Here is a 20,541-nt window from a genome sequence, read left to right on the forward strand (position 1 = left end):
TAAAACGTAACATCATTTGGATTGGAAATTTTCAAACAAAGGTATAATTGGCTAACTTTGTGTGACGATTCACATACGGCCGTACCTTGAACACAACCCTTCTAATTTTTTGTTTCAGCTACATTTCATTGGCAAAATTTTTGTTCAGACGCAATAACAAGGATAGACAATCGGCATACAATTAAACGAATCATAAAACGCACTAATTTGTGTCTCCTTAATTTATTAAATTATTTTTAATTTTTATCGAATATATAAGTAATTTATATATTTACAAGTTATAGATTTTTTTCTTGATTTCACAATTAATTACAGTATATGACTATAATTTTTATGTAGCTTTTTTAAATAGTTTTTAACTTTTTTTGTCGGCTTCTAATCCAATTATAAGTTCTGTTTTTATTCTGTTCAAAGTTTCCCTAGCGTTTATCTTTTACAAATAGTACTGTGATACTCAGTAGCTGATTTTTTTCATGTTTTTAGTTCTGTTTTGCATCCATAACGGTTATCCCAAGAAAGAAAAACAATTGCATTTAAAATTAGATAACTTAGAAAAAAAGAAAAAAAAAACGAGGGAAAGAAATAAATGTTCTTTCCCCCCAGCACTCCTAGATATCATCAAACTACTCGTGTATGTAGAAAAAGTATAGTTGATTAGGCTTACATCGCATAACTAATTCTTTTTCTGTCCCTAAAGATATTTTTTCTTCCACCTGCCGGGGACCGGTTAGTAAACCCACGGCACCGATGGTTATCATAGTTCTCTATGTAACAAGCAACTCTTTGAAACTTAAGGCAATTATCCGTTCAGGAAGAAAAAAAAGTATTTTTAAGCTGTAGCGTGAAATAAACAGTTTTGTCACATGTATGTTATTTGCCTTTTTTTTGTATGATGACTTGCTAAGGCATCGGACATGGACAGTGGCGATGAAGAATGACGTCGTCGATCAAAAACCTTGAAATATGTGATCGCGTCGTCACATCTAGTGTTTAATAGTAAGTAAAGTGTATTTGATTTTCGTTTTGCTTTAATGTGGTTGTGTGAGTTTATTTAAGAACTGTTTATTTATGCGATTACTAGTTTGTAACATGTTTGTTTGCTTCACGATAGAAAGTTTAAATGAATTCAAATAAAATCGGGTCAAACGTAATTTTTTACATTCAAACACAGACCGCATAAAACAATGCGACAGTTAAATCACGTTAAATGTTATGATTTTACTTTACTCTAGCACAAGAATAAGTTTGGCAGTAAATATACTCTTGAATTTATAATTGATTTTATTTTTTTGTGGGGTATCGAAAGGTATTGGTCATCCAAGTTGGATAAAAGTAAATAATGTTGCCAAATCGAAATAAATACTATTTTCTGTCTACACCCTTTTAGAAAAATTTAACTACCGATTAGATTTTTCGTTCATTCCCAAATGAGTTGCAAATCCCATATTTCCGTTGCATCCAGATTCAGATTCGTTACAAACGAAAAATAAAAAAAAAACGAAATAAGGAAGAAAGAGATATCAATAATTTCTACCTAGTGATCAATTTCCAATCATTTTAAAATATATATAAGAGCAAAATATACGCGATATGACGACGATTCCGCAGTGGGACGTGTAAAAAAGCAACACAAAACCATTCATTAGAGTTTCTCAGTGTGTTTTTCTCATTTGACTGGACCAGGTCCGAATTCGCGTGACCCCCGCGCTTCCATTCAACGGAAGTTTCTTATCGACCTCACATGAAAGCAGTCACAATTGCTTTACGAGGCCTTCTTACTCGATGAAGTCGTTGCCGCCGAAGTCGATGATGCATTCTTTGCCGCTGTAGCCGTTGTTGTTGATGATGATGATGATTGCGTGATCGTCGATGATGCAACATTGGTACCACCGGAGGAAGATGTGCCAGGAGCCGCCGAATCTGTCGTCTTTGCACTGGTAGGAGGCACTTGTTGCTGGTGGTGTGAATTGTGTTTGTTGCCCTGTCCCGTTGAGGGCCGATTAAGCGAGAACCGTTCATTCGGTGCCATGCGAACTACTTTGTTGCCAGTTGAACCGCTCCGGGGACGACTACCGGCAACCTTTGCGGCACCATCTCCGAAAGATCCGGTTCGAACGCGTGACGGCCCCGGTCGGTTGGTACCATCGATCATTCTGTTACCAGCTGAATCACATCTAGGGGAAAAACAAAATACAAAGAAGTATGGATTAAGTAACTAATGTTAAATTGAATAAGCACAGAATGCTCAGGTAGAACGCATTGAAAGTAAGAACCCAAGTTCTCCTGCAGCTATCCATTTTACGTACCTTTTACGACTGTACTGGTACTGATTGTAACTGCTACCGCCACTACCAGCCCCGGAGTATCCCCCAGAAGGTCCTGCTCCACTACCCGCACCGCCATGGTGGGCCCGTTTGGCATGGCTCGGACCAGCCACCACTGTAAAACCTTCACTTTCCGACACACTACGGGGTCGACGTTTGGAGGGTGAAGATTTTAGCTTTCCGACCCCCTCCAACATTTCGTTGATCTGCGGTTCCAGCACGCGGAAGTCTTCGATCGACTTGAACTTGTCCAGATATTCCTTCAGCTTGGGGTCCACCGAGAGCTTAGAAGCGTTCTTGTAGTACTTGAGGAAGGCCCAGAATTTCTCCAATCCATAGAGTTGGCCTGGCATAGCGAAAGAATGCTTTTATTGTTCTGAAAAATTACAAAAACAAAACTCTTACCGTTTTCGTGATCCTTGATCGTTTCCTGTTGAAAGTCCTCGTACAGCTGCGGGCGATATTTCTTCTCCAAACCATACGAGTAGAACCGGAACAGACATTCCAATCCGTAACGGAACCCTTCGGTAGCGTCCTCGTTGGCGATCTGGCGGAACTCGCTGTACATAGTTTTGTTGAAGTTTTCACGCAAGAAGAACGACCAAAACCGGAACAATGTGTTCATCTCTTGTGATTGGCCCGGGCCCATGCGTTTCCGTTCCTTCAGGCAGCGACTGTGATACTTGTGGTAGACCTGCTGAGTAAAACCGTTCTCTTTCAGCAGAGAGTGCGAAGGATGCTGGAACGTTGGCAAGCTCTGAGGCAATGATCCGTAGCTGGAAGCGGTGGGCGATGTACCGGTCGAGCTGCCCATACTGATAGTACGTGGCCGGTGCTCCACGGCGTCCATCACCCAGCCAACGTGGCTTTCGACCGGGGGATTGTTCAAATGCCTCGTTTTGCGCTTGCGGGGTGTGATCGGATCAACGAACTCATCTTTATTGACGGCGAAGAAGCGCGCCTTGTGCCGGTGGGCTGCGCTTGCCGTGCTTTCATTTAACAAGTCCGATGAATCGACAAAGGTTGATGGCGGCGGAGGAGGCAGTGGTTCCTGAACCACTTTGACCGGCTTCGGCACAATCTTGTCGAACTCTTCCTGCGTTATCAGGTTGACGGTTTTGTAGCCGCCACGAGGCTGGTTGATCATCAGAAGATCTTCCTCGTAGTTGTGCAGACCGTCGTTGATGATCTGCTCTAGGTCCTGGGTAATCTTGGCACGCGTCGTGAAATCGCCCGTCCGATCGTACCCTTCGTGCTTTGGTGCTTTGTTGCGTAACTGTAAAACGGAAATTGTTCTATCAGAAATATGATCGTGAGAAGGAAAAAACAGAATAGAGAAATAAAAAAATCCAACCAATAATCAACTGGATCCAATTTTAAGAATTCCGCACTTACCTGAGTCACAATGAGCAGCTTGTTGATTTCGTGATCCGAGAGTTCGTAGTCGCTGTCTTCGTCGTCGGACCAGTTGTCGGTGAAATGGTTAACACGGCCACCGCCTCGCGGGATGTCAAGTTCTTCGTCAAATTGGAAATCTAGCTCCTCCCGTTCTTCGTTCTGTTTGGATGGCCGTGTTGCAGCAGCCGGGGACTTCCCGGTGGCTGTTCCTGCTGCTGCCGCCGAAGGTGCTGGAAGTGAGCTCACTTCTGTTTGCTCCTTGCTCTTGCTCCTGGTGTCCCGCTTCTTGTCCTGGGTTGGAGTTTGTCCGTCCTGGACGTTGTGATGGGGCTGGGCAGAGCGCGAGCGTCGCTTCACTTCTTTCCACAGTTCGGCTTCTTCGGTGACGGTGGATGTGTCTTGGTCACCTGTTGTAGAGTTAGATTTCCTGTCGGCGTTTTTTGGAATCTGTGCAGAGTCCTGAGCAATGTTTTCTTTTTCGTCCGTGCTTTGAGTGGCTGTCGGTTGTGGTACAGACGGGTTAGCTGCGGGAGAAGGTAGCACGGCGATGTTACCGGAGGACTGTTTCCTGAGGGCCAACGATGGGATGAATTCTGGCACGTTAGGGTTTAAGTTTTCCGACTCCGATGTCGTTGGAGTTTTGGTGTCTAACGGTACCACGGGAATTGCTGGAACTATCGAAGGAACCTTGACGATGGCGGGTTGTAGCGGTAGCGGTTGAGTTCGTTGAGTGCGAAAATTCCTAGGCATTGGCGGAGGCGGAATACTAGATAAGATTTTGGAAACTACCGGAACTACAGGTTTTGCCTCAACCGGATCTTCCACGGCAGCAGCAGGGGTAGATGACACGCTGGATTGGAAATGGTGGGTACCAGTGTCCGCGGGATCGATTGGCCATTTGGTTGGATCAACTTTCGTGCGAACTTTGTAATCGTCAACCAAGTCCAATTTGTCAGACTCTTGAATTGCGGTGATAATAATGTTTAGATCAGCGGTCAACGCTTGTACTCGATGGAAGGAGGCGATCAGTGTTACTGGGAGGAAACCTTCTGGATCCATCTTGCGTCGGAGGTAAAAGTCGCGTTTCAAATTGTCCTCGCTGAAGTAGTACTCACTGAAATTAATTTTAAAAACGGTTGGGTTAAAATATTTGATTTTGTTATTTCATTAGGGTAATTCGAAAGATTAACATTTTCTCGGGCCGCCAGTCCAACAGGTCGAAGAAATGAACATCAATTTGAGCGTCGCCATAAGAAAGTTAAATGACATATTTGGCTTTGACATTTCTATGATTTGCATTGCATTTTTGAAGAAACTTAAGACCAAGCCGTCAGTTTCTTCACCTCAAAATAGACATGGATCCTAGTCGAAGAACATTCTTCTTTATAAACCACCAGAATGGATGAATACCTACATTTGCTTCTTGATACACTCCTTGATGCTCAGCTGATCCATTCCAATCAGCGGTGCGCCATTGTAATAGAATGTACTGAGGTAAGGCATCATGAACGCAGTCTGCTCCTTTCCGATCGCTTGTCCCACGCCGCTGAATTCCTGCACGAAGTCTCCGCCGTTGGTCAGCGGTTGGCCGGCTGGCAGTGGTCCACGATCGCCATGTCGGGGCCCAGTAGGAATATGGCCGCCACGTGTCGAAAGTGGTCCCCTCCGGAGTGGACCTCCACGAGATAACCGCCCGCCACGACCACCTCGGTACGAGGGTGGTGGTCCGCCACCACCCCGACTGGTACGAATTCTGCCGGCTCGTGGAAGCTGCTGTCGTTCCTGATGCCAGTTACCTTCATCGTACTCGTCATACCGCCGGCGACGAGGAGTTCGTTCGCGTCGGCCTCGCTGTTTCGGCAGATCGATCGGCAGCGGAACCCACTTAGGACGCGGTCCCTTGCGATTGTTTGTCGTTTGATCGCCAGAGTCCGCACTCTTCGGTCGATTGTGATCTTCCTCAGTGGCGTGCTGTTTGGCAGGAACTTGGTGCTGAGTGTGGGAAGTGACTGCTTCTACGTGGGCTGCTTCCGGTGCCGATGTTTGCGTCGGCTGAGATTTCGCAACTGCAGGAACTGTGCTACCTGGAGCTGGTTTGGTGACAGCGACAGAAGCGGTTGATTCACTGGAGGTTGTTTGCTTTTCTTGCTCTACGGATGGGCTGGGAGCGACTGCACCAGGAGGCGTTGATTCGGTAACTTGAGCAGTCGTATGTTTTTTCGGTTCATTAGATTTTGAATCTAGCGTTGGCCAATCGGTGTTACTGGACAAGGAATTCGACTGAAAAGGGGATATGTTTAATAGAATATGAGAGAACTTTTTAAGATTTGTCTGTTACCTTTTGACTAGGGCGCTTCTTCTCCTTTGCTGGAGGGGGGACTGGTTTCGGTTGTTCTGGGACTGGTTTTGGTTGAGCAGTTGCTTTGGCTGTAATTGGAAAATCCAAATGTAATTAAGTAAATTGTGTCTGAAATATGAGAAGTCGCTTAATATTACGTTGTGGAGGAGCCTTCGATTGTTGTTTGGGTTGAAGAACTCGCTTATCCTGGGGCTGGGACTGGGGCTGAGGTGTCTTGCGGGATAATGATGCAGCAGTAGTGGTTGTGGTAGCAGGAGCAGAAGACGAAGCTACTGCTCCCGCCATCGAGCTTGGTTCGGAGGATTTGACCAGTTTTGGATCACCGATCGGAATTGGCGCTGGTTCAACAGTTGGAGTTACCTGGAATAAGAAATATAGTCAAATTATTAATGTATTGACGACATATGGTTGCAAAATGAATCAAATAAGTGTGTAATGAAGATTTGCGGACTCTCCGGTTGGCGACGAACGTGCAGCTAAGATTTGACTAATTGGTCTAACGTACATTATACCTAACGTACTTATGCTTATGTGGGTCACCAAGTACCTGCACGGAAAATCCAGGTGAACTTTGTTAGAAATAATTCATTCGACACACTAAAACCAAAACCCTTTCCCCAGTCCGTACCTCCGGCCCGCAATTAAGAAATACTTCAGGGGGAGACTAGGGTGGCCACTGAAAGTCGATTTTCAAATTCCCGGTTTTTTCCCGCTTTTCCCGGTAATTTTTGTCAAATTTTCCCGGTTTTAATTTAACTTGAAACAAATCAGGGTAAAAGTTTTTTTTACCTTTATACTTAAATTATTAATTAAATAATTTGAATTGAACAAAGATTTAACCCGAAGACAATCTTCATTTCCGACCAAAATAATTATTCGGTTTTCTAAAAAAGATTTAAACACATTTTAGGCAATCAAAACATTCGATTCGTAATTCATTCTATTATTCCTTTTTTTTAATTTCTAGAAGTAATGCCTAGAAACTAAATCTTGGATTTTTTTTATTGGAAACTTTAAACGTTCCCGCTTCGCCTTATAAGCAGGTGGTCGTAGGTTTAATTCCAGACTCGTCCCTTTCCTACTTTGTATTTCTATCATAGTTATTTCTGTGCCTTACGTTCTACCAAAACGATTCCTACTGTTAAATCCTTCCACACTAACAATTCCAAAACCTCCGGTGGTACCTATAAGAGGTCGTAGAGTTCTCTGCATCTTTCTTAAGTAGGTGTCCAACTAGCCATCCTTCCCCCTCCTCAGTATTCACAAGGACGTGGCTATGATAGATCTCGTCTATTGGAGAGTGCATTGCTTCCATCTAAGAGATGGTGATTAGTCCCAAATCAATATCAGTGGTAACGGATGAAAATGATGGGGAAGATGATGATGGGTAAAGATAAAAACATTCATTTGAAAATATGAATATTTCAATATTCGATTCTATGCTTTTATATCTTATAATATTTTTTATATAGCGCCGGGATAAATTACTCATATTGTTGCCCAAGTTTTTGTTTAACACATATAATTAATCATAAAATCGTTTAGGTCCTATACTAGACGATATCCTTCAACCCCATAGCTGAGGATATCCTACAACAAATGTACAAAATATCGCAAGTCAGTCAAAAAGCCGATTACTCGAAATTGGAATCAAAATGATCTAGAAGCAATAAATGAATCTGAAAAAATACTACTTGTTGTTTATACCTCACACATTATGTACTAAAATCAAATATCAAAAATCAATATAAAAAATCAAAAATCATAACTCAGTTGGAATGCGATTGAATAATGATTTTTTTTTTTTTTTTTGGTCTTTATTAAAGTGATTTTTTATATGACAATAAGTTCATCACTAAATTGAATAATGAAAATTAAAGAGTAAATCTTTCCCTTTATATGAACTTTGAAGAATTTTGAATGTAAGTTGTCCAAAATTTATTTTTTCCCGGTTCATGTTCTGAATTCCCGGTTTTTCCCGCTTTTTTACCCGGTGACTTCAATTTCCCGTCTTTTTCCCGCTTTTCCCGTTTTTCCCGGTTCGGTGGCCACCCTGACTATTAAGAACGCTCACACTTATACTAACGTACATAGCTTAAAACACATCAACTTCATAGGTGGTAACCTCACCACTATCACTCGTAAGCCGTAACAGTAACGTAACGGTCCCTATCAGTAACTCACGCAGGAGACGGGCACCCCGGCAACAACAATCACACATGGACCGCAATTACCTCCTTAGACATAATCTGTCGAGCTGCAGTGTTCACCGCACTACCCCGAATGTCACTACCCAGAGCGGAATAATGCGAAAGAATAAATGCCTCCTTCTTTTAAAGCACGCATTTGTCCGAAATAAGGTGAAAGAGTAAACGACTCCCACTTTAGTTATGTTGAATATGTTATTTTCGACCGATAACATTAATTTCGATAAGAAAAAATATTTTAAGCTCTTTTTAATGGAATGTATTCAACCGTCTAAGACGAGTTTAGTACCCTCCATTTAGTTTCCATTTTTAAATACATTATTGAAACGCTATATTGTATTACATTGTATTGTTATTTATTGTCAACAGGTGAAATGAGCACCCCAATGACCGTTCACTTAAAACTAAATAGGTACCGTCAAATGGGGTGACTTGCAACTGCGGGGTGACTTGCAACTCTTGGGTTTTCCACAAGTTTTTGTTTTTTTACATCAAAAATATACCCAAACATCGACCTATGTTGTCACGCATCCCTAGTTTACATTGTATTTGTTGTGCCTAGTTGGTATTTAGGTGGAAATATAACTCACTGTTGTTTTTTTGTGTTATTTTGTGAATCTGTTTCGTTAATGGAAAGTCGAACGTCGAAAATCGTAAGTTCGTGTAGCAAATTGAAAATAATTTCACCAAAATCGATCACCTCTCCAGTTACAGTACCTAATTAGGTATGTAATTCCGTAAAAACTATAAAATAATAAAATTGTTTGTTTTTGAAATATCAACTTTTTTGAAATTTGCCCCCCTGCGGGGTGACTTGCAACAGCTGATACACGATAGTTTATTTTCCAAAAACTGCTGATTCAGTTTTTAAACATTTTTATTTTCAAACTAACATTGATTCCTTTATCATGCCGCGAAACTACAAGAAACCTGCAGGAAGTCGCATGTATGCTAATTTTTCAAAGAAAACTTTGATGAAGGCAGCGGTAGAAGTTAAGGCTCAAGGCTCCATCACAATGTTTTGAAAATTAATGACTGTATCGCTTGTTTGTGGGCTGCAAAATGGTGGGTTGACATCAAGGAAGGAGCGCCCAACAGAGCTCTGGTCCCCACGAGTCCCTATCTCACGCTTCCACGGGTCGTCCGATGACAAAAGACCGCCAGCTAAGGGTTGTGTACTTAGCTGGTAGTGCAGCCTGGGCACTGTTGTCCTTCTGACATCAGCTAGAGTGAGAAGGTACGCCTCGAGCGTCTGTTCACCAGAAGGTGCGGCTCAAACAGCGTCTACCTGGTACCCAGCGGCTGATTAACGAAATGCTGTATCGCTTCAGCTATACCTAAGGTGGCAGCCCCATCATCGCGATATAGGTAACGCCACCCCGGTAAGGTAGCTTACTGAAGCCTCTCAAATACCACGAAAAATGGAGATAGAAGAAAAAGAGAACGTTATTTTTGGCAACCGACCCGGCAACGAAATAAGGACTATGATTGGAAACTCGGTACCTGGAATGTCAGGACCTTAAATGAACCTGAACGAGTGAGCCTTCTGGCTCGTGAACTGCAGAAGGTTGGAGTGAACGTGGCTGCTATTCAAGAAGTCCGATGGCCTAGATCCGGAGAACGTGAATTCCGAGCCGTGGACCCCACGACCAATACTGCATTCAAGTATAACATCTATCACAGCGGCGGTGAAAAAGCAGAGCATGGAGTTGGTTTCGTAGTGATGGGCAAGCAGATGAAGCGAGTGATGCAGTGGAAACCCATTATCGAACGAATATGTGTGTTGAGGATACGGGGCAAATTCTTCAATTACAGCCTAATCAACGTTTACGCACCGACAAACGATAAATCCGACGACGTGAAGGACACGTTTTATGAATGTCTTGATAAAGCCTATGGAGAGTGCCCAAAGCATGACGTGAAAATTGTTATCGGAGACGCTAACGCTCAGGTCGGTAGAGAGGACTTTTTCCGTCCCATAATCGGTAGGGAGAGCCTTCACTCCGCTACCAATGACAACGGCCTACGGCTAGTAAATGTTGCGGTTGCCAGAGGGATGGCCATCAGTAGCACCTACTTTGCACGAAAGTACATCCGAAAGCACACCTGGAGACACCCAAATGGTGAAAATTGCAACCAGATAGACCATGTTCTGGTGGATGGGTGCCATTTCTCGGATATTATCGATGTGCGGACATTCAGAGGTCCAAACATTGACTCTGATCACTACCTCGTTGTCAGTAAAATTCGATCACGGTTGTCAACTGTATCGAACGAAAGATCACAGCAAACGATGCGTTACAATATCCAGCGATTGTCGGCAGAAGGAGTATCGGCTGAGTACCGCCAGAAGCTCGACGAACGAATAAGTGCAATCAACGTTAGCGACAACATCAACGATCTATGGGAGCGGTGAGCACAACAGCACGAGAAGTGGTAGGCACTGCACAGAGGCGACCCATGACGGGTTGGTTCGATGTGGAGTGTCAGAGAGTGACAGACGAGAAGAACGTTGCCAGAAGCCGGATGTTGGTGTCAGGTACCCGATCGAATAGAGATCGGTACAAGGAAGCAAGAGCAGCCGAAAAACGAACCCACCGCATAGAGAAAAAACAGTACGAAGAACAAGTTATTAGTGAGGCGCAGGAAAAAATGGAGCAGAACAATATGCGGAGGTTTTATGAGTCTGTCAATGGCGTGCGGAGAAAGACAGCGCCATCTCCCGTCATGTGCAACGACCAACAAGGGAATTTGCTGACAGATAAAACTGAAGTGGCTGCCAGGTGGAAGCAACACTTCGAGACTTTATTGAATGGAGGAAGTGACGGTGCATCGGGGAACAGAATAAATATTTGCGACGATGGACAAGCTGTGGAGTCGCCTACACTAGATGAGGTTAGAAAAGCTATTAAAGCGCTGTAAAACAATAAGGCTGCGTGGAAGGACCATCTCCCGACTGAACTTCTCAAACATGGCAGTGAGCAGCTTTATGAAGTTCTGCACCATAATATGTCGAAAATATGGGAAGACGAGGAATTGCCTGCTAGCTGGTTGGAGGCCTCATTTGCCCTCTCTTTAAGAAAGGGCACAGACTGGAGTACGCCAATTATCGAGGAATAACCCTCCTCAATTCGGCGTACAAAATTATGTCCCGTATTCTGTTCAACAGATTGAGACCGCTTGAAGAGTCGTTCGTCGGCGAATGCCAGGCAGGTTTTCGTGAGGGCCGATCAACAACGGATCAAATGTTTACCCTGAGACAAATCCTTGATAAATTCCGGCAGTACAACTTGCAGACACATCACTTGTTTATTGATTTCAAGGCGGCGTACGATTCAGTGAAACGGAATGAATTATGGCAAATTATGCTAGAACATGGTTTTCCGGTGAAACTGATACGGCTGGCTCGTATTGAGATTCTCACGTTCGAATGTGTGAGTGGCGATAAAAGGAAAACAAACACTCCTAGATGGTGCTACTCAGCAAAGTTTGGGTAAAAATGAGTATATTTCCATATATTTTTTGACTCCTTCGCAACAATTGTGATGACTCGATCAATTTTGAGGTTATGAGCAGAAGGAAAACAAACATGTATTTACACATGCCGAATTGCACATCAGTGTGCGAGCGTTAAACGTCACTCATCTCTATACCGTTGGACGGATCGAAATCAAGTGTAAGGATTGCGGATGAAATATCGACGTCATTTGTTACCTTAGATGGATTAAAGCTGAGAGAGAGAAGCCAGCTCACTGACAGATCGTTTATTTACTATGTCTTCTTCTTCTTTATTTGTGTGTAAACTGTGGAAACTCAACATATCAAAGTAACATTTCATAACGTCGGAAGCAACATTTTCCACTCCAGTAAAAACTTGTTCGAATCAGCTGTTTTTAATGGTTATGAGCTTCCTAACGTGGAACAAAACCGATTTCTCATAATACGGGATCATTCACATGGATAATTACGGGTCCAATTCACTGTAGCAGATACAAAAAAAGTTGCGAACATAAATCGCCAAATAAATAATTTTGGTTACGACCATTTGAAGTTGCATCGCTGTGTTTACTTTTTCGGTTCGCAGTGACTGGATCGCGGTGACATTAGGATGAACGTAAATAAAGCGAGCTGTCTTCTCTCTCTCAGGATTAAAGCAGGGTGATGCACTCTCGAATCTACTGTTCAATATAGCGCACGAGTGAGCGATTAGGAGAGCTGGTGTGCAAAGAAGCGGTTCCATTATCACAAAATCGCATATGCTCCTGGGATTTGCGGACGATATCGATATTATCGGAAATGGATTGATCGCCGTGCCGTGGAAGAGGCTTTTGTGCCTTTTAAGAGGGAGACAGCGAGGATTGGACAATCAATACCAGCAAAACGAAGTATATGGTCGCTGGCAATCAACGTGGGTTCATTAGTGATGGTGGTAGCGAAATGGTGCTGGATGGTAAAAAACTCGAATAGTGATGTTACCCGCGAGGTGAAAAGGTGTATTGTAGCTGCAAATAGGGCTTATTACGGACTTCGTAACCAGCCTACGTCCCGTATCCTACAAACGAAAACAAAATTCGCGCTGTATACTACTTTGCTTCTTCCGGTGGCTTTATATGGCCATGAAACATGGACGTTAAAGGAGGCCTATCGGAGAGCTTGTAACCTGTTCTCTTTGCTTGGCGACTGAGGCATGCAATCATTGTCTCCACGTACTGAGCATCATTGTGCACTCACACGCCAACCGACAGAGAAGTTTCAGTCAAATGCAGTACCTATGTGAACCACTACACTAAATTCCAACATGCACAACAGAACAACAAGCCATCGGGTTGATCGTTGTAAATAGTTGATCAATCGCGCTGCATGCCTCACATCATGCCCCGCTGGGCGCAAGCTGCTTCACAGATTGTTCGAATTTGGCGCGGCATCCCCAATACACCATCTTATCATACCACTCGCCACCGCTTGACCATGACAACTACAATCAAACTAGCCGAAGTCCCTCATCCCGAACGTTGACTACTCATGCTCTGTAACTAATAAGAGTTTGAAGATAACCGCCATGACGCTCCCGCGTTAACAGTAGTGGCCACGATCTAGGTATAGATATCCAGACCGATAAAATCCATTTGATCGTCGGAAGAGCGACTTAGTTACCAGTACAACGTCAATCGGATCGTGCAGAAGGGACGGGAACGGTTGACATTTTTTTTATTATTCATTCTGCCATGCAGTCACAGAAAAACAAAACCACGGCAGCCGCAGCAGCAGCCCTGCCAAGCAGACAACAGTCAGCACTTGCTTTTACTGTTTTCTCTCCCCACAATTATTGTTTTTGTACAATAATTTCACAACGTATAACCGTTTTTTGGTGTCGATTTTTCATTTCATTACTCCTTGCTTATTTTGGAGATTAGAACTAATAAATCAGTACCTGTGGCTAGCACTCTTTCCAGGCTGTGCGCCACAGGTAATTGAACTCGATTCTGTTCTATTTGCGCTGCGCACGAGCCGAAACAAAAAACTCATGCATTGCCATGCGAATGCGACGGACGAGACTATCACACAGAAGCAAACAAACAGTTTGTCTCATCGGCAAAAAAATAGTCACAATGTCGCGTACATTTTTTTGGAAAACTGTTTCAGTTTGTTTGGTGCATGAAATTTGATCGGATAAAATGTAAATATTCACATAATCACAGTGTTTTACTGTACATTTCCCATCACTGAGTGCAGATCAATCTCGCAAGCAAAAAAAAAGAAATTGGAAAAAAAAATTGGTTGAAGAAATTGGTGTACCAAACCAGAAAGGTTGGTGTCTTGGCTAAATACGAGCGGCAGGAGCCAGGAGCCATGGCAGTACCACCACTAGGTGAATTAAATTGTTTTTTTTTGTTTTAATAAGCAGAACCGATTTATAAAAAAAATATTAAGATTAAATTTTGTCAAAAAGAACCCTGGAATCCATTTTTACGCGAACGTTTTTCGCACGTTTCCTACGAATCTTGCCATATTCGATGTTTACGTAGGTTATATTCCACTTCAGTTACACAAACATTTTATATGGACTACCGCTACATCAACCTCCTGCGTAAAAAAAACAACTCCATAGGAAAGTCAAAAAAACTGCGCTGTTTGCTTCAGAATTATATTAATTCAGAATTAGCCATAGCACAGATTCTTGCCGGAGACCCAAGAATCATTTAAACCTTAATAGTTCAGGTTTTCAAAGCTTTTTCGTAATACCAAACGGTAACTCAAATTTAAAATTAACGAAACCTTCAAATTCTTTTCGACCGACCTCAAAAGTCTAAGCAATTGTAAAATATGTGAAAATCTTCCTAAAAAAGTCAAATACTAATCGGAGCCTATGTCACGCGGAGAGTGTGTTTCATTTTACGCAATGAAATTAGAAAGATCTGTTAACCTTGTGAACTTGCGAATGTATTTTTGATTCTTGATATCCCCTTCTTTTCACTTTACAGCTTGAGCTTGATTGACTGCTCGTAGTTGCTACTCCATTATGACCAGATCAGCTGTTCTTGCACAGGGAACCATCTTCAATGTACACACATCTTCACATCTTCAATGTACAAGTACTGGTGATCTCATTTGTTAGGTCATACTGGCGCCTGCCACGTCAGAATGCAAGTCAATGTAGGGAAGGGGGAGGAAATGATGATGCAATCACTCGCCCACTGCAAGCCGAATATACCTCTGCACTTGCCACGAGTTCATGCGTAATATTTTGGAATTTCTGGGTTAGGTTGGAGAGGCAGAGATGATCCGTCTTGGTTAACGAGCTGCCAATGTGATAGATAGGAGAAGGTAACTGATGGAATTTCTAATTGGATGTAGGAAACGAGCTCTATAGTTCATTTCCAATTCTAGCAGATTACTGATTACTATAGGAATAGTAATGGAAACGGTATGGAAGTCCATTTCCAGTTCTAGCGATTGCTAGAACATTAGAAATAAAGAGAAAGATACAAAGTAGGAGAATGGAACGGACCTGGGATTGAACCCACGACCTCCTGCGTATGAGGCAGAAGCAGTAGCCATATGACTACCAAGCCCGCTTCAATGTACTCTCCAATAGTCGAGATCTGTCCTGGGGCCACGTCCTTGCGAATGCTGAGGAAAGGGAAGGATGATTTGTTGGACACCTACAGGCTTCCAGAGCGCACATTGCGCATCGTGAGCCACATCAAAATTTGTTGCACGATCACAGTTAGTTCGTGTAGGTGAGATGAGATTTTTGCGGTCTCTCTGTAATTCTCTCCGTCGCATCTCACGTACATGGCATTCTGAGTGCTATGCGATTGATTTACGCATCGCATTCTATGAAGAGTGTGCATCATGCTACCGTTTCACATGCGACATATCATGAGACACAGCTCATGAGGCAGTCACATGTGCTGCCTTGAGCCGTACAACTGTCGACCAGCTTTGTTTATTCCTACCTACTCAATTCGCGTTAAAGTGAACGGAAGAGAACTGAAAGCGAGCGGTGTGGTGGTGGAATATGGTGAGTGTAGGCTATCCAACCATGTTTTGAACCAAAATGAAGGCGCTTGGCGTGTCGTTGGTTATAATTAGGGGTGGTGGAAATTCACGGCAAAATTTTCAAAATTTTGCGGACAGCCAATTCAAAAAATCTGTTAATTCGCGGTAAATTAATTTCGGTACAAAAAATTAAAACAGGCAATGTAGATTCCATATTTATTTAAATTGTTGCGTTTTTTATTGTTTATTTGCATTACTGGTCAAAAGCACTCAGTTGAACCGCAAGTACACGCAAAGCAGAGTATCGTGTGTAGCTTCTATTGATTCGTGTTGTTAGTTTTGTGTGCTTCGAATTAACAGCCCAAACAGCGTTCGGTTGGCAGTTTGGCGCGCATATTCCGAATAATTGTAAATTCTTTTGACTTTACCCATCAAACATTTTTATTGGGGCAATCGATTAATTCTCGTATTTAGGATAAACTTTCCTAAAGAATCCATATTTTTTACGTCTCCAACTTTTTTTTAAATTAGAAAGAAAAACAAAATTGTTCTTCAATTTATTTTTGGCTCAACATTCGACCAACTTCGGAATTTCCACTTGAAAAAAAAATCGAGACGTCAAAAAATGCGTCGTTAGTATTGAATAGGCCAATAAATCGACTGAGGCAATAGAATGGAATAAAATTATTGACGGGAAAGGTTAATTTTGCGGTTTTTCGCGAAAATGTCGCGGCTAACATCAAATTTCGTGAATTTCGCGGCTTCCGCAAATTTCCACTACCCCTAGTTATAATTATTATAATTATGCACAGAAACATTTTATTGCAGCAAACCTGAAAACATCTTAGAATTACTCTATTATGATTAATCTCTTTGAAAAAACCTAATAATTATACAACTAAGTTCATGTATGAAAAACTGTAAAAAAATCAATAAGAAAGCAAATTTGTTTACCTGTGCATCATCTTGCATTGGATTAGTAACTCGAAATGTGTGAAAATCGCCCTAATTATCGATATGAAAATTGTTTTTTTTATATTCAAAATGTTAACAAATTATTTCCGCCGGGCGCTTGCAATACGGACAATAATAGTATTTGGCGGCAATAACAAGTTCAAACCACGGTATATTTTAGTTCAACTCGTGATCAGTTTTCTCCTTGCATCAAAGTTACAATTTTATTCTTTTATAAATTATTTTTCGATTCTACGATTAGGTCAATCGATTCGAGATAAAAATTGCTTTCTTCTGATATTCTGAATTTGCTCCTGTGTTATGATTTCGACCATTAGGGAAAATCCATTAATTACGTAACGCAAAAAATGAGCATTTTCGAGCCCCCATCCACCTTATGTCACACTTTTTGTATGAAGCACCTGTAAATTTTGTATGATTCGTCACACTACAATCCGCCTCCACCCTCTGAGCGCTACGTAATTTGTGCCTTTTGAAATTGTGCCATTGGCGGAGGGGGACTGGGGACTGGTGCAAATTCAGTACGTGATTGGTTCACTTAACTTTACTATTTAAGCAATAAAGTTAAGGTGACTCGGAGAGGCACTACATACCGTGTTATTTTTCCTATCTTTCGTCTTATTCTATCTTTTCACCTCGTAATTCTGGAACTGAGAATTTTGGTTTTCTGTTTTTTTTATGTAACTCTGTAAATGGCACTTTTGGTACGCGTAATACTTTTTCAAAGTCATATCAGGAAAACAGATTCACATCTATGATTAAAATGAAATGTTTAAATGAACCTTATCGCTTCCTGTGTTTCTGAATTTGCTATTCATACTGTTTTTGGTTTATTCTCTACCAAAAAGATACTTACTAATTTTGACTGACTTCAAAATGGATCAAACTATGATACACAGCAAAAAATATTGGAAGTTATTGTCAATTGGATGAGCTTGGATTTTACAGACTAGCACAGTTTGAACTCATTTCGATTTAAAATATGTACCATCAAGTTCAATTTATATTACGTTTATTAGCATATTATTATGTTTATGTGTTTTATCGTATTGCAAACATAAAGACAAGCATTTAACAAAAGGAATCAGTTTTCTTTATGATGTTTATGACATAAATTATTTGATGTGTAGGGCAATCTGAAATATGACACAAAACACCGTTGCTACTCCATGGAGTCTACAAACGGTTAAAAAAACAAATAGTTCAGTTATAACTACATTTTGGCTTTTTTGCATTCTTAAATGGTCGGGGCTCAGCCAAAACGCACCAAGCGCCAACGAAAAATTACCGATTTTTCTGCTCAAACATTCCTTTAGCAGATTTAATTGATCGTAATTCGTATCGGATATCCCTCAACCCCATATTCTGAGGATATCCTTCTGCAAATGTACCTACGTTTAAATCGATATGAAACTATTTTCGTTGTCCTACGAACAAAATATCACAAGTCAGTTGAAAAGCCGCTTGGCTGAACCCCGACTAAATGATTTTCTATTTTACAAGCTTGTTCATTACCGCAGTATTTTACAATGTATGATCACTGATTATTATTGATGAATCAACATTATTGCTTAACATAGGTCTACAATTGTCGATTTTTATTTAATTTAACATCATCGATGTCCTCAGAACACGTTTTGATCGTTTTGATAGACCCATATACTGATTGTTTTCGTGACCAACATTTCCATTTGTCGCAAAATGTGAGTAATCGGGATATTTTACGTCGACGTCGTATATACCACAAATCCCGAGGAAAACATAAAAAAATCTAGGATGTGGTTTAATGTTCACATGTTTTTGGACATGTGGCTTTTCCAACAGAGGTAATAAACTATATAGGTAAAATTGTAATCTCGAGCTACAAAATTTATGATTTCAACTTTCAATTTTTGATGAACTTGTTTTCAATTTTACCGTATTTTCATGGCGCATGGAATTTCAAGAAGTAGCAATATAAGTTTCACCATAAATCCAGAATGGCATGTCGCGGAACATTATGAAGCTAGTGATTGGTCACCTTCAATGAGAAAAATTCTTTAATTACTTCCATCATAGAATCTTCATGGTGTTTTCATGAACATATTTTATGGAGAAAAAAGATAAATAAATTGAAATTAATAAGAAAATTATTTTGAGCTTTTTAGTGGAATGTTTTCACCTGTCATAAGACGAGTTTGAACAATCCCATTGAATTCCACCACTTAATTGTATCCTGACAGATACGTATTTCGACCTCAACAGTAAGGCCGTCTTCAGTGTCTTGTACTTGACTCGACTTGAAGAAAATGATCGCAGCTTACACTATTTATACTATGCGTAGGTATAATAATTTATCTAGGTACTTATCTTACTACGGTGCTTATTTCTACTCGCTTGATGCGCTTAATGGCTTAGGTTTATACCTTCAAGTTTATACAAGACATTGAAGACGCATCAACTGTTGAGGTCGAAATACGTATCTGTCAGGATACAATTAAGTGGTGGAATTCAATGGGATTGTTCAAACTCGTCTTATGACAGGTTGAAATTAATATTGACAGCTAGATTTCTATTAGCTAAATCAGGTGTTATGAAGACGTTCATTTTTTTTGCTTCAGTAACATATCGAATGAAACATAGAAGATGTTACATAATGACTCCACCTCTAACGCTTTTTTCGTTCTAAATATTGTAGTCGGATATATGGTGTTGACAACAATATTGTGCCTCTTTGTAAAGTTATGAATAAATTGCAGCTACTGAACAACGACAAGTTGTGTTCCTTGGGAAGTAATTTGTATGCATTTTGATCGCTCTTGATCATTTCAGGAGGAAATAACTATAAGTAAATCTACACACACAATGCTCGCATTTTACTTCAGGAGATATAAAACTGAAATTTAAATGATTGTTTATTTTTGAGCGTCTGTTTCCCAATTAATAGTAGTTTGTGCAACTAGTTGCAAAAAGATTATTTTTTCAGCACGAGTTGTACATTTATCCAACGAGGCTTGCCGAGTGAATATGATAAATTTGTACCAAAACGGTCCAATCTGATTTACTTGACATGGTCATTCTTGCTGAAAAATCATGCTTGCAGAAAACATTCATATTCTAAAAAAAACGCTATCGTGCCATATTGCATAGCCCGACAAACCATAGAGAGTAAGATTACCCTGCCTTTGGAGAATTTTGATGTTATGTCCATCAAATTATTTAACTTGTGACGTCACGCATAGAATACATTATTTGAACACTCACCCAAGCTAATTGAGCAAAATGTAATCATGTAACTACTGTTGAATGGAAAAAAAACTATTGGATGTTGGTTTTCCATTATAGCACCCAAATGAGTGCTGTAATGGATATTATGCAACTCATTTGGGTTGCATAATGTTCAATAAAGCAATCTTTTCATTTGTATGGAAATGTAGTTTGTATGGAAAAGTAGGCCGTCACTTAAACACAAACTGTAAACCAGGTATTATGATCCGGATTTGCAAAAAAGACTTTACATTTCTTCAATTTGCTTCCAATATTATCACTTTGTTTGTAGCAACAGATACGTATTTCGTTTTCTACTTGAAAACTTCTTCGGTGTTTTGTCATCGACTCTACTCGAAATTTAAGCCCAATGTTATCACTTGGAATCCAAACCTGAAACATGATCAGGCAAGGATACAAAAAGTTTTAGAATTCTACGGCACCCCCCAGAATTTTGTCGTTGGTTGAGAAAATCAATCTCAGAAAATTTTAGCGTAATCGATTGTTGCATAAGGTAGCGCATTTGATT

The 20,541-nt window shown here is 41.0% G+C and overlaps 1 protein-coding gene across 5 annotated transcripts in view; it reads right to left on the reverse strand.

The window, feature by feature from the left end:
* Positions 1 to 1,203: 1,203 nt before the first annotated feature.
* Positions 1,204 to 20,541, reverse strand: part of LOC134222176 (la-related protein 1) — a 39,251-nt gene continuing 19,913 nt past the window's right edge. For all 5 annotated transcript variants that reach the window (XM_062701323.1, XM_062701327.1, XM_062701338.1 and 2 more), the window contains exons 4-10: positions 6,219 to 6,441; positions 6,061 to 6,149; positions 5,137 to 6,002; positions 3,720 to 4,836; positions 2,730 to 3,600; positions 2,307 to 2,670; positions 1,204 to 2,174 (exon numbers count right to left, since the gene is read on the reverse strand). In XM_062701323.1, coding sequence (XP_062557307.1) covers positions 1,763 to 2,174; positions 2,307 to 2,670; positions 2,730 to 3,600; positions 3,720 to 4,836; positions 5,137 to 6,002; positions 6,061 to 6,149; positions 6,219 to 6,441 — 3,942 coding nt within the window. In that variant the 3' untranslated portion in view covers positions 1,204 to 1,762. The remainder of the gene's footprint in view (positions 2,175 to 2,306; positions 2,671 to 2,729; positions 3,601 to 3,719; positions 4,837 to 5,136; positions 6,003 to 6,060; positions 6,150 to 6,218; positions 6,442 to 20,541) is intronic.

Source organism: Armigeres subalbatus, chromosome 1, assembly GCF_024139115.2.
Source record: "Armigeres subalbatus isolate Guangzhou_Male chromosome 1, GZ_Asu_2, whole genome shotgun sequence".
In the NCBI taxonomy this organism is placed as follows: domain Eukaryota; kingdom Metazoa; phylum Arthropoda; class Insecta; order Diptera; family Culicidae; genus Armigeres; species Armigeres subalbatus.